The 12,782-nt window shown below is 53.3% G+C and overlaps 1 protein-coding gene across 1 annotated transcript in view; it reads left to right on the plus strand.

Moving 5' to 3' along the window:
- LOC137324643 (5'-nucleotidase-like) overlaps window positions 1–12,782 on the plus strand; it is a 78,223-nt gene that overhangs the window by 61,388 nt on the left and 4,053 nt on the right. The window contains exons 6-7 of the mRNA XM_067989186.1: window positions 4,917–5,025; window positions 8,450–8,599. Of these exons, the coding sequence (XP_067845287.1) occupies window positions 4,917–5,025; window positions 8,450–8,599 (259 nt within the window). The remainder of the gene's footprint in view (window positions 1–4,916; window positions 5,026–8,449; window positions 8,600–12,782) is intronic.

Raw genomic sequence — 12,782 nt, forward strand, 5'->3', positions numbered from 1 at the left:
TCAGGATGGGGGGGCGTGATGGCTGCATTCACCAGTACATCCGAGGACGATGAACATCACCATCCTCGCCAAGCACGGTGTGCACTTCCGCCACTTGTAGCTCCACAACACAGTGCTGTGCCACAGGCACCCGCACAAGAGCAGAGAGGGGAACATCAGAAAGATCAACGTTGCAGGAGGCACCACCCTTGCCACAGGGTCTACAGGTCGAGTCTGAGCTTCCTGGACCTCTCTGAGGAGCAGTGCATACGGAGGCTGAGAGTGAGTCGCCAGGTGGTCGCAGACATCTGCAGCCTCCTTCATGCCCAGCTGCTCCCGGCTGGGACTGGCGGCATCTCATTACCCGTCACAGTTAAAGTGACCACTGCCCTCAACTTCTTCACCTCCGGATCATTCCAGGGTGCCACCGGTGACATCGTCGGGGTCTCTCAGTTGTCTGCCCACAAGTGCATAAGACAGGTCACCAACGGTTTGTTTCGCAGGGCCTCGCAGTACGTCAACTTCCCCACGGACGACTTCAGCCAGACAGAGGGTCAGTGGGTTTCCACTCTGTGGCTGGCTTCCCACGGGTACAGGGTGCAATCAATTACCCGCATATAGCAATCCGAGCACCTCCACACGAGTCAGGACTGTTCATCAACAGAAAGGGATATCACTTGATCAACACTCAGCTCGTTGGTGACCACCGCAAAAGATTTCTTCATGTGTGTGAGATTCCCTAGCAGCTGCCATGATTCATTCATTCTGAGGGAATCTAACATCCCAGCCCTCTTCCACGCACCAAACAGTCCTGCAATTACACATACACCCACTGTAAACTCACCCACTAGGTGGCATCAGGTCTCGCCATTCATGATGAAGCACATGAAAGGGCACTATCACAAAAGGCAGTCAGGAATTGGCAAGATATGGCAGCCTTTCTCTTCCTACTACTTCTACGTGGTGCATCCCCTGTGGCTGCAGCAGAGGTAGTGGCAGGTTGCTCATGTTCATGCCCAGACTGCTTAGATGCTTTCGGCCTACTCGCTCTGGGTTTTGGAGCCCGTGAGAGCTCCTCCAAAGACTGCTCCACCTGCACCTGTGCAGAGGCAGACTCGGCCACCTGGAGAGGAGGCAGCATTGCGGGTACTGGTTGAGAGGGGGGCAACGGGTGAGACGTGAAAGCGCTTTGAGTGGCGTCCCCACTTCCACGTCCCCTTTCGCCATCATCCCTCTCCTGGGCCAGGCCCACATCACTCCTACCTGCGACCACCATGTCAGACATTTCGGTACTTACCTGCGACACTATCTCAGACATTCTCTCACGTACCTGTGCCACCAGTCCACTAATGTAGGAAGTAGACTCCTCCATCCTCTGCGCTATTGTAGAGAGTGTGTGTGGCACCTGTTCCAGTACCTCGCAAATGTGCTGCTGTCCCTCGATCATTCTCCTTTTAAAGAGTGGCCCCCGGGGTTCAGCATCTGCGTCCAGCTGAGCAGAGCCTGGAGAGGAGTTCTCACACCGACGCGGACTCTCCACAGCTGCCCCTGCCACCAGTGTCTGCTCGTGTTCACTTGTGTGCGGTGACTCACCAGGTGCCAACCCAACTAACTGACTACTAGGACCCACTGAGATGCGAGTATCTGCGCTGGTGGATGGCTCACTAAGATGTGACGGTGCAACCTCAGAGGCATGGAGCTCCTCTGAGGAATCGCCTTCTCCCATCACTGCGGTCATTAAACGGCCTGTAAGAGAACAGAAGGTAATATTAAGCATCGTCACGGATGTGTCATGTTGTGATGAGCATACTGAGGTGTTCAACATGGCAATCATTGTTAACATCAATTCATGTTGTGTGTGATGAATGTTAAAGTTGTGTCACCAGAACTTTGTGGGGTGCCAGTCTCGGCGTCCCCGACAGACAGGCACTCGAGGGTGCGGCTGATCTCCAGGACCACCTCCTCCACCTCTGAGGACCACTATTTGTTGTGGCCCCCCTCCAGTCCTCGCGCTCTCGCGTGCATTTTGCGCTCTCTTCTAGAAGGGGAGAAAGTACAGACGTGTGAGTGAGTGAGGGTGAAGTGGTCAGTCGATGAATGCATTGCTTTGGGTGAGGCTGACCGTGAAAGAGGTGCATCAGAGGTTGAGTATCAGACAGAGACATCGCATTGTATCAGGATTGGGGTGAGTGGTAGTGGTGGGGTCACAAATGGGGAGGTGAGGGAGTGCTCAGGAAGTGAAGGTAAGTTGAGGATGAGCTTTAAGTGGGTGTGAGGAGTGATGTGATGGAGTAGTCTTGGCAGTGCAGAATGTGAGGGGGGTGGGGCAGTGATGTGAAGGTTGGGGGCTGGTGATATGTACCACGGAATGCAGGAGAATCAGTGAGTGTACTCACTTTTGCTGACCGAGTTAGGTCATTGAAACGCTTCCTGCACTGGACCCAACCACGGGAGATGTTGCTCCTGCCTTCGAGCCAGGCCTTCTTGGTGGCAGAGGCAGGGCACTTCCTCCTGTCGGCCGTGTAAAATAGTTCCTTCCTCCTCCTCCTGTAGATGGTAGTGTGCACCATCTACAGAATGTGCTGCAGCAACTCGCCAAGGCTTCTACAACAGCACCTCCCAAACCCGTGACCTCTACCACCTAGAAGGACAAGAGCAACAGGCACATGGGAACAACACCACCTGCACGTTCCCCTCCAAGTCACACACCATCCTGACATGGAAATATATCGCCGTTCCTTCATTGCGCTGGGTCAAAATCCTGGAACTCGCTTCCTAACAGCACTGTGGGAGAACCTTCACCACACGGACTGCAGCGGTTCAAGAAGGCGGCTCACCACCACCTTCTCGAGGGCAATTAGGGATGGGCAATAAATGCTGGCCTCGCCAGCGACGCCCACATCCCACGAACGAATAAAAAAAATCATCCCGGCCAGCAGCACCTCAAGTGAGGAGTCGATGAATCATGGAGCAGCCTTGCCCCTGTGCTGCTCCATTGGATCTCCTTGCTCTTGGCTTCAGCAAAATCCATTGGTGCAATGGCCCTTTAAATCTAGACGCTCCAGCTGACAACAGGTCATGCAGGTGTGCAGTCCGCCTGCTGCACAGCTTTCGGACGCCAAACAAGAAAACAAGATTAATGGCCTCCAATTAAGTTGCGATCGCGAGGGGAACTGTGCTTCCTGTATACTCTGTGTCTCCGCTCTCACCGTGTTCTCTTTATACTCTGGGTCTCCGCTCTCACCGCGCTCCTTTTATACTCTGGGTCTCCACTCTGAACGTGCTCCCTTTATACTCTGGGTCTCCGCTCTCACCGTGTTCTCTTTATACTCTGGGTCTCCGCTCTCACCGTGCTCTCTTTATACTCTGGGTCTCCGCTCTCACCGTGCTCCCTTTATACTCTGGGTCTCCGCTCTCACCGTGCTCTCTTTATACTCTGGGTCTCCGCTCTCACCGTGCTCTCTTTATACTCTGGGTCTCCACTCTCACCGTGCTCTCTTTATACTCTGGGTCTCCGCTCTCACCGTGCTCTCTTTATACTCTGGGTCTCCGCTCTCACCGTGCTCTCTTTATACTCTGGGTCTCTGCTCTCACCGTGCTCTCTTTATACTCTGGGTCTCCGCTCTCACCGTGCTCTCTTTATACCCTGGGTCTCCGCTCTCACCGTGCTCTCTTTATACTCTGGGTCTCCGCTCTCACCGTGCTCTCTTTATACCCTGGGTCTCCGCTCTCACCGTGCTCTCTTGATACCCTGGGTCTCCGCTCTCACCGTGCTCTCTTTCTATGCGATTAAGTGTCAGCTGTGGCTCAGTGTTCGTACGCAGGTCTCTGAAGCAGGAAGTTGTTTGTTCAAGTTCCGCTCAGAGACTTGAGCATAAAATCCAGGCTGATACTCCAGTGCAGTAATGAGGTGCAGCATTGTCGGAGGTGCCGTCTTTCAGCTGAGATGTTAAACCGAGGCCCTGTCTGCGCTCTCAGGTGGAAGTAAAAGATCCCATGGCACTATTTGAAGAAGAGCAAGGGAGTTCTCCCCGGTGTCCTGACCAATATTTATACCTAAACCAACATCACTAAAAAAACAGATTATCTGGTCATTATCACATTCCTGTTTGTGGGACCGGGCTGTGCAAATGGCTGCCGTGTTTCCCTACATTACAAAAGTGACTACAATTCGAAAGTACTCATTGGCTGTAAAGCACGTTGAGATGTCCTGAGGCCCTGAAAGGCGCTATATAAATGCAAGTTTTTTCTTTCATCCTGTGAATATCCATATTAAGTTAGCTCCTTGGCTTTTTACTAAATGATTATTTCTGCACCAGCTGAATCCGAAGCATGTTATAAAATGAGTACAGCTGGGCGGATCAGATGGAGACGAGGTAGTAATTGTCCTTTAATTCCACCTTCAAAGGAGCATCTCTGCTGATTTTTTTTTCACTTCTGACACCATTCTAGCCAAGTGTGAAATTGCAACTTTAGTGCAAAATTAGAGGCAATTTTGTGTTGTGGGCAATATGCCCTGTGGCACTAGGTTGTGACTATGCAAATCCAGAGCATGTAGGACTCTTGCAGCCAACAGGGAGAGGAAATGTGAAAAGGCAATCCACTGCATCACCTCCATTCCTCATATTCTCTAATTACATCAATTTAGAATGAAACTCGAAATCTCATTATTGGTTTGACAATGATGATTGAGTTGTGTACATTGGGATCTCAGTAACCAGGGGATGGCTGTAACAATGTACATGCAGAGAACGCAGAGATAGGAATGGCTGTCCTGCAGTAAGGAGCATCTAAGTGAGCTGACAGAACCTACACCAGGCTCTCTCTCTCTCTCTCTCAATCTCTGTCTCACTCTCTCTCTCACTCTCGTCTCTCTCTCTCTCTCTCTCTCTCACACTCACTCACTCACTCACTCACTCTCTTTGCAACGGTTTCAGATCTACCAAAATATCCGCAAACCAGATGAGAGGTTTTGGAACCACGTCTCCATTTGTTTGATGCAAGGGGGTGGAATCCGTGGGCCCATTGACGAGCGCAGTAACAACGGTACGTGGGTCAGCTAATATCACACACTTCTATCTCTGATGAACAGGGCCACCTTTAGCTAAAATTTAAGTCTCAACTGGAAATGGCCCAAATTTGGCAATTTGAAATGTATTAATGAATTGAAAAAATAGAAGAAAATGTTGTCTAATTGTGTGTGAAGTGATGCATTTTGGAAGGAAAAATGAGGAGAGGCAATATAATCTAAATGGTATAATTTTAAAGGGAGTGCAGGAACAGAGAAACCTGGGGGTTCACACACACAAATCTTTGAAGGTGACAGGACAAGTTGATAAGGCTGTTAAAAAAGCATACGGGATCCTGGGCTTTATAAATAGAGGCGTAGAATGCAAAAGCAAGGAAGTTATGATAAACCTTTATAAATCACTGGTTAGCCCTCAGCTGGAGTATTGTGGCCACTTTTGGGCACCACACTTTAGGAAGGATACGAAGGCCTTACAAAGGGTGCAGAGGAAATTTACTAGAATGGTGTCAGGGATGAGGGATTTCAGTTATGTGGAGAGACAAGAGAAGCTGGGATTGTTCTCCTTAGAACAGAGAAGTTTAAGGGGAGATTTAATAGAGGTGTTCAAAATTATGAGGGATTTTGATAAAGTAGTCAGGGAGAAACTGAGGGTCGGTAACCAGAAGACACAGATCTAAGATAATTTCAAAAAATCCAGGGGAGAAATTCGGAGAATTTTTTTAGGCAGCGAGTTGTTACGATCTGGAATGCACAGCCTGAAAGGGTGGTGGAAGCAGATTCAATAGAGACTTTCGAAAGGGAATTGGATAAATACTTGAAAACGAAAAATTTGCAGGGCTATGGGGAAAGAGCAGGCGAGTGGGACTAATTGATAGCTCTTTCAAAGACCCAGCCAAGCCACAATGGGCTGAATAGCTTCCTTCTGTGCTGCATGATTCTCTGAATTCAAGTCGTGAACATCCTTGAGCTTTATGGAGATTGAAGAGTTGTTGGGTATTTCGTATGAAGGAGAAGAGCAAGCCTCTTATCAATGGAGGAGATGTGGGAGTTCTGCTTGAGAATTGAGGAGAAAGTGAGGCCAAGAATGTTAACATGAAGAATGAGTATGGGTGGAACCACTAAAAGTAAGAGCTCAGCTGTTGGTTGGACTTTAAAGAGTCATGAAAACACTGTAATTGAACAGGTTAAGACAGGGCTTTGAAGGGCATGGAGAACGTCATGGTGTGGTGACTCAGTCATTGCATTGTGAGAGGAATGGAGGTTGGACTTGAATCTTGGTCCAGAGGCGAAAGGACTGAGTATCACCCACGGCCCTGTTCAGTCTCTCTAACCATGGATTTAAACATTGATTGGTAAACGAGGATTACTCTGCAAACACAAACATACAATCTAAGGTCCAATTAATTAATCAAAGTTCACCAATATTGTACATTATACTGAGTTAGCCCTTAATCAGCTTGTGATCTATGCAAGATAGTGAGTAGCCCAATAACATGTTGGATAAATGGAAACTAAACTAAAACTTAAAAGAAAGACGTGATTGTTAGAATTTATAATACTAAAGAAAATCATGAAGAATATAGAAGTTGTCACATGGAGGTGAACAGGGGGATTAGAAGTGCTAAAAAGGAATATGAAGAAAGGCAGGCAGATAATATATAAGGAAATAATAAGGGGCTTGATAATCATATAAAATGTAAAAGAATAATGAAAGATTGGGTAGGACTACTCAGGACTGAAGGAGAGGGTCTGATTGTGGAGGACGATGGTAAGGGGCAGATATTAAATAAATATTTTGTATCGGCTTTTTACAAATGATGGTGGAAGGTGTATTAAGAGGAGGATAAGGAACAGTTCTTAGGGATAATTGCAGGAAAGAAATTAGTTCTGAAAACATAACAACTTAAGATGGATAAGTCACGGCCCTGATGGAACATACCTGGGCTGTTGAAAGAAGACAGGAGATAGCAGAAACTCTGGCCACAATTTCTCAATCCTCCTTAAATATACAGATTGCGCCATTGGACTAGAGAGTAGTTAATATATCGTCAGTTTAATAAAGTAGAGAAGGACAGACCAGGGAATTATAGTCCAGTTAGTCTAACGTCAGCTGTCACAAACTCTTAGGATCCGCAATTTGAGATAAAATTAATGAGCATTTAGAGATGCATGTGTTAATCAATGACAACTAGTAGAAGAGGCTGGTTAGAATAATGAAGACATTTGATAAAAGAGGAAATGTAGCAGCACGGATAGAAAGTTTGTTCATGGACAGGAAACAGACTTAGGGTAAATGGGTGTTGCTCAGATTAGAGCAGAGTTAGAAATGGGGTACCCCAAGGGTCAGTGCGGGGCCCACTTTTTTCCTCCATATATATCGATGATTTGGACTTGGGCGGAGGGAACACAGACTTAAAACTTGCTGATGACAAAGGTAAGGGTTTGGTAAACAGCGAGGAGGGTCGCAGAAGACTTAAGGAAGACATTGACAGGTCAATAGAATTTTGTCTGTTTACGCTCTTGTGAATTGCCTTGGCACGTTTCACTATGTTAAAGGCACTCTATAAATGTAAGTTGTTGTTGTAGAATGGGCAAACAGGTGGTCGATGCACTTTAATGTGGATAAGTGTGAGGTAATATATTTTGGAACAAAAAATAAGGAATGGGAGAATGCACTCAATGGAAAGACAGGGAAGGGTGCAGATGAACAGAAAGGCCTCATGGTTCAAATACATAATTCCCTGAAAGTGAGAGTGCAGGTAGATAAAACCTTAAAAAGGGCAACAGCATTTTGATTTTTTATAATTCGAATACAAGAGTAAAGAGGTAATGATAAATTTGTACAAAACATCGGTTAGGCCACAGTTAGATTACTGAGTGCAGTTTTGTGCATCCCATTATAGAAAGGACATTAAAGCCACAGAGAGCGTAGAGTGTAGATTCACCAGGATGATGTCAGGGCTGGGAGTCTATAGTTATGAGGAGAGACTTGAGATACTGGGACTATTCCCATTGGAGCAGAGAAGGTTAAGAGGGAATTTAATAATGTGGTTTTAAATTATGCAGTTTTGAACAGGGAAAGATCATTTCCTCTGGTTGGGGAGTCATCAATTTAGAATAATTACTGAGAGAACGAGGAGAGAGGTTGGGAGAAATTTCTTTACACAGAGTGTTGGCGGTTCATGGAATATTTTGCCAGAGAGAGTGGTTGCCACAGGCAGAGACCACGGCATCTTTTAAAAGAAAACTGGATAAATATTTGAAGCCGAGAAAACTAAATAGATGGACTGCAAATATAAATTCTCCAGTTTGAGACACACAAACTCAACTGAATGAATGTAAAAAGGGGAAAGAGGGAGGAGAGGGGAGGGTCATCTGTGATTAAAATGGTCGATTGCAATCAAATTAAAAAATGGCTTCATCTTTTTTCCCTACACACAGGAACGATACTAGTAGAAAATATTTTAAGTGTTTTACCGTTTGGAAGTACGATTGATCTGCTTGAGGTCCGAGGTTCAACATTAAAAGCAGCTTTTGAACATTCTGTCAGAAGATTTCGGCAGAACACAGGGGAGTTCCTGCAGGTGTCTGGTAAGGTCATTCCCCACTGCTGAACATGGCACCATCCTACAAGCCAATTGTTGCTGAAATAGGAGAGTCGGTCTCTTCTGTGGCAATAAAACACTTCAGCAACAATTCATACCACTTTTGACACTGTTGCTTGTTGATTTAAGATCATAAAGGAGACATACTCTTCAGTGGGGTTTGTGGATGTGCAAATGTGTAACTATGGAGCAATTTTAACTTACTGAAATCGTAACTTCTTCAAAATGGGATTGGTAGACTTACTGCCCTGTTATCGGAATCTATCTGCCCGCTGCCATTTATACCCGCAGGGCGGGTGAAGTGCCCGCCTGTTTCAGGTGGTAGGTCCCTTTTAATCGTGGTCCTATGACATTCATAGGACTCCAATTACCATTTTAGGACTGCTTGGAGCAAGTGCCATGTGCTCTCTGACCAGATTTTCTGGAAATACAGCCAAAGAGGCCCTGGAAAGCTAATTGTAAGTTGCAAGAGCCCTCTTCTGGGCCCCATAACAGTAATCAGGACTGCTACAGCCCCCGGCTCCAACTCCCTGCGCGATCGCAAACCCCCCTCACCTGACTTACCTTGTTGCAGGCCAGTCAGCACTCTCTCCCAGTCAGCACTCTCTCCCAGTCAGCGCTCTCTCCCCCGGTCAGCGCTCTCTCCCCCGGTCAGCGCTCTCTCCCAGTCAGCACTCTCTCCCAGTCAGCACTCTCTCCCCGAGTCCGCGCTCTCTCCCCTGGTCAGTGCTCTCTCCCAGTCAGCACTCTCTCCCAGTCAGCACTCTCCCAGTCAGCGCTCTCTCCCAGTCAGCGCTCTCTCCCCCGGTCAGCGCTCTCTCCCAGTCAGCGCTCTCTCCCAGTCAGCACTCTCTCCCAGTCAGCACTCTCTCCCCGAGTCCGCACTCTCTCCCCGAGTCCGCACTCTCTCCCCTGGTCAGCGCTCTCTCCCCCAGTCCGTGCTCTCCCCCAGTCCGCACTCTCCCCCGGTCAGCGCTCACCCCCAGTCCGTGCTCTCCCCCAGTCCGCGCTCTCTCCCCCAGTCCGCTCTCTCCCCCAGTCCGCTCTCTCCCCCAGTCCGCGCTCTCTCCCCCAGTCCGCGCTCTCTCCCCCAGTCCGCGCTCTCTCCCCCAGTCAGCTCTCTCCCCCAGTCCGCTCTCTCCCCCAGTCCGCTCTCTCTCCCAGTCCGCTCTCTCCCCCAGTCAGCTCTCTCCCCCAGTCAGCTCTCTCCCCCAGTCCGCTCTCTCCCCCAGTCAGCTCTCTCCCCCAGTCCGCTCTCTCCCCCAGTCCGCGCTCTCTCCCCCAGTCCGCGCTCTCTCCCCCAGTCCGCGCTCTCTCCCCCAGTCAGCTCTCTCCCCCAGTCCGCTCTCTCTCCCAGTCCGCTCTCTCTCCCAGTCCGCTCTCTCCCCCAGTCCGCTCTCTCTCCCAGTCCGCTCTCTCCCCCAGTCCGCTCTCTCCCCCAGTCAGCTCTCTCCCCCAGTCCGCTCTCTCCCCCAGTCCGCTCTCTCTCCCAGTCCGCTCTCTCCCCCAGTCCGCTCTCTCCCCCAGTCCGCGCTCTCTCCCCCAGTCCGTGCTCTCCCCCAGTCCGCGCTCTCTCCCCCAGTCCGCTCTCTCCCCCAGTCCGCGCTCTCTCCCCCAGTCCGCGCTCTCTCCCCCAGTCCGCGCTCTCTCCCCCAGTCAGCTCTCTCCCCCAGTCCGCTCTCTCCCCCAGTCAGCTCTCTCCCCCAGTCCGCTCTCTCCCCCAGTCCGCTCTCTCTCCCAGTCCGCTCTCTCCCCCAGTCAGCTCTCTCCCCCAGTCCGCTCTCTCCCCCAGTCAGCTCTCTCCCCCAGTCCGCTCTCTCCCCCAGTCCGCTCTCTCTCCCAGTCCGCTCTCTCCCCCAGTCCGCTCTCTCCCCCAGTCAGCTCTCTCCCCCAGTCCGCTCTCTCCCCCAGTCCGCTCTCTCTCCCAGTCCGCTCTCTCCCCCAGTCCGCTCTCTCCCCCAGTCCGCTCTCTCCCCCAGTCCGCTCTCTCCCCCAGTCCGCACTCTGCCCCAGTCCGCACTCTCCCCCAGTCCGCTCTCTCCCCCAGTCCGTGCTCTCCCCCAGTCCGCGCTCTCTCCCCCAGTCCGCTCTCTCCCCCAGTCCGCTCTCTCCCCCAGTCCGCTCTCTCCCCCAGTCCGCTCTCTCCCCCAGTCCGCACTCTCCCGCAGTCCGCACTCTCTCGCAGTCCGCACTCTCCCCCAGTCCGCACTCTCCCGCAGTCCACCCTCTCTCCCCCGGTCAGCGCTCTCTCCCCCGGTCAGCGCTCTCCCCCGGTCAGCGCTCTCCCCCAGTCCGCTCTCTCCCCCAGTCAGCTCTCTCCCCCAGTCAGCTCTCTCCCCAAGTCCGCACTCTCCACCAGTCCGCTCTCTCCCCCAGTCAGCTCTCTCCCCCAGTGAGCTCTCTCCCCCAGTCCGCACTCTCCCCCAGTCAGCTCTCTCCCCCAGTCAGCTCTCTCCCCCAGTCAGCTCTCTCCCCCAGTCCGCACTCTCCCCCAGTCCGCGCTCTCTCCCCCAGTCCGCGCTCTCTCCCCCAGTCCGCGCTCTCTCCCCCAGTCCGCTCTCTCCCCCAGTCCGCGCTCTCTCCCCCAGTCCGCTCTCTCCCCCAGTCCGCGCTCTCTCCCCCAGTCCGCGCTCTCTCCCCCAGTCCGCTCTCTCCCCCAGTCCGCGCTCTCTCCCCCAGTCCGCTCTCTCCCCCAGTCCGCGCTCTCTCCCCCAGTCCGCGCTCTCTCCCCCAGTCCGCTCTCTCCCCCAGTCCGCTCTCTCCCCCAGTCCGCGCTCTCTCCCCCAGTCCGCGCTCTCTCCCCCAGTCCGCGCTCTCTCCCCCAGTCAGCTCTCTCCCCCAGTCCGCTCTCTCCCCCAGTCCGCTCTCTCTCCCAGTCCGCTCTCTCCCCCAGTCAGCTCTCTCCCCCAGTCCGCTCTCTCCCCCAGTCCGCTCTCTCCCCCAGTCAGCTCTCTCCCCCAGTCCGCTCTCTCCCCCAGTCCGCACTCTCCCCCAGTCCGCTCTCTCTCCCAGTCCGCTCTCTCCCCCAGTCCGCTCTCTCCCCCAGTCCGCTCTCTCCCCCAGTCCGCACTCTGCCCCAGTCCGCACTCTCCCCCAGTCCGCTCTCTCCCCCAGTCCGTGCTCTCCCCCAGTCCGCGCTCTCCCCCAGTCCGCGCTATCTCCCCCAGTCCGCTCTCTCCCCCAGTCCGCTCTCTCCCCCAGTCCGCTCTCTCCCCCAGTCCGCTCTCTCCCCCAGTCCGCTCTCTCCCCCAGTCCGCTCTCTCCCCCAGTCCGCACTCTCCCGCAGTCCGCACTCTCTCGCAGTCCGCACTCTCCCCCAGTCCGCACTCTCCCGCAGTCCACCCTCTCTCCCCCGGTCAGCGCTCTCTCCCCCGGTCAGCGCTCTCCCCCGGTCAGCGCTCTCCCCCAGTCCGCTCTCTCCCCCAGTCAGCTCTCTCCCCCAGTCAGCTCTCTCCCCAAGTCCGCACTCTCCACCAGTCCGCTCTCTCCCCCAGTCAGCTCTCTCCCCCAGTGAGCTCTCTCCCCCAGTCCGCTCTCTCCCCCAGTCCGCTCTCTCCCCCAGTCCGCTCTCTCCCCCAGTCAGCTCTCTCCCCCAGTCCGCGCTCTCTCCCCCAGTCCGCGCTCTCTCCCCCGGTCCGCGCTCTCTCCCCCAGTCCGCTCTCTCCCCCAGTCCGCACTCCCCCCCCCCCCCCCCCCCGTCGGCACTCTCCCCCGGTCCGCGCTCACTCCCCCGGTCAGCGCTCTCTCCCCCGATCAGCGCTTTCTCCCCCGGTCCGCGCTCACTCCCCCGGTCAGCGCTCTCTCCCCCGATCAGCGCTTTCTCCCCCGGTCCGCGCTCACTCCCCCGGTCCGCGCTCACTCCCCCGGTCAGCGCTCTCTCCCCCAGTCAGCGCTCTCTCCCCCGGTCCGCGCTCACTCCCCCGGTCCGCGCTCACTCCCCCGGTCAGCGCTCTCTCCCCCGGTCAGCGCTCTCTCCCCCGGTCCGCGCTCACTCCCCCGGTCAGCGCTCTCTCCCCCGGTCAGCGCTCTCTCCCCCAGTCAGCGCTCTCTCCCCCGGTCCGCGCTCTCTCCCCCGGTCCGCGCTCTCTCCCCCAGTCAGCGCTCTCTCCCCCGGTCCGCGCTCTCTCCCCCGGTCCGCGCTCTCTCCCCCGGTCAGCGCTCTCTCCCCC

The sequence above is a fragment of the Heptranchias perlo genome, chromosome 8 (assembly GCF_035084215.1).
Source record: "Heptranchias perlo isolate sHepPer1 chromosome 8, sHepPer1.hap1, whole genome shotgun sequence".
Taxonomy (NCBI): Eukaryota; Metazoa; Chordata; class Chondrichthyes; order Hexanchiformes; family Hexanchidae; genus Heptranchias; species Heptranchias perlo.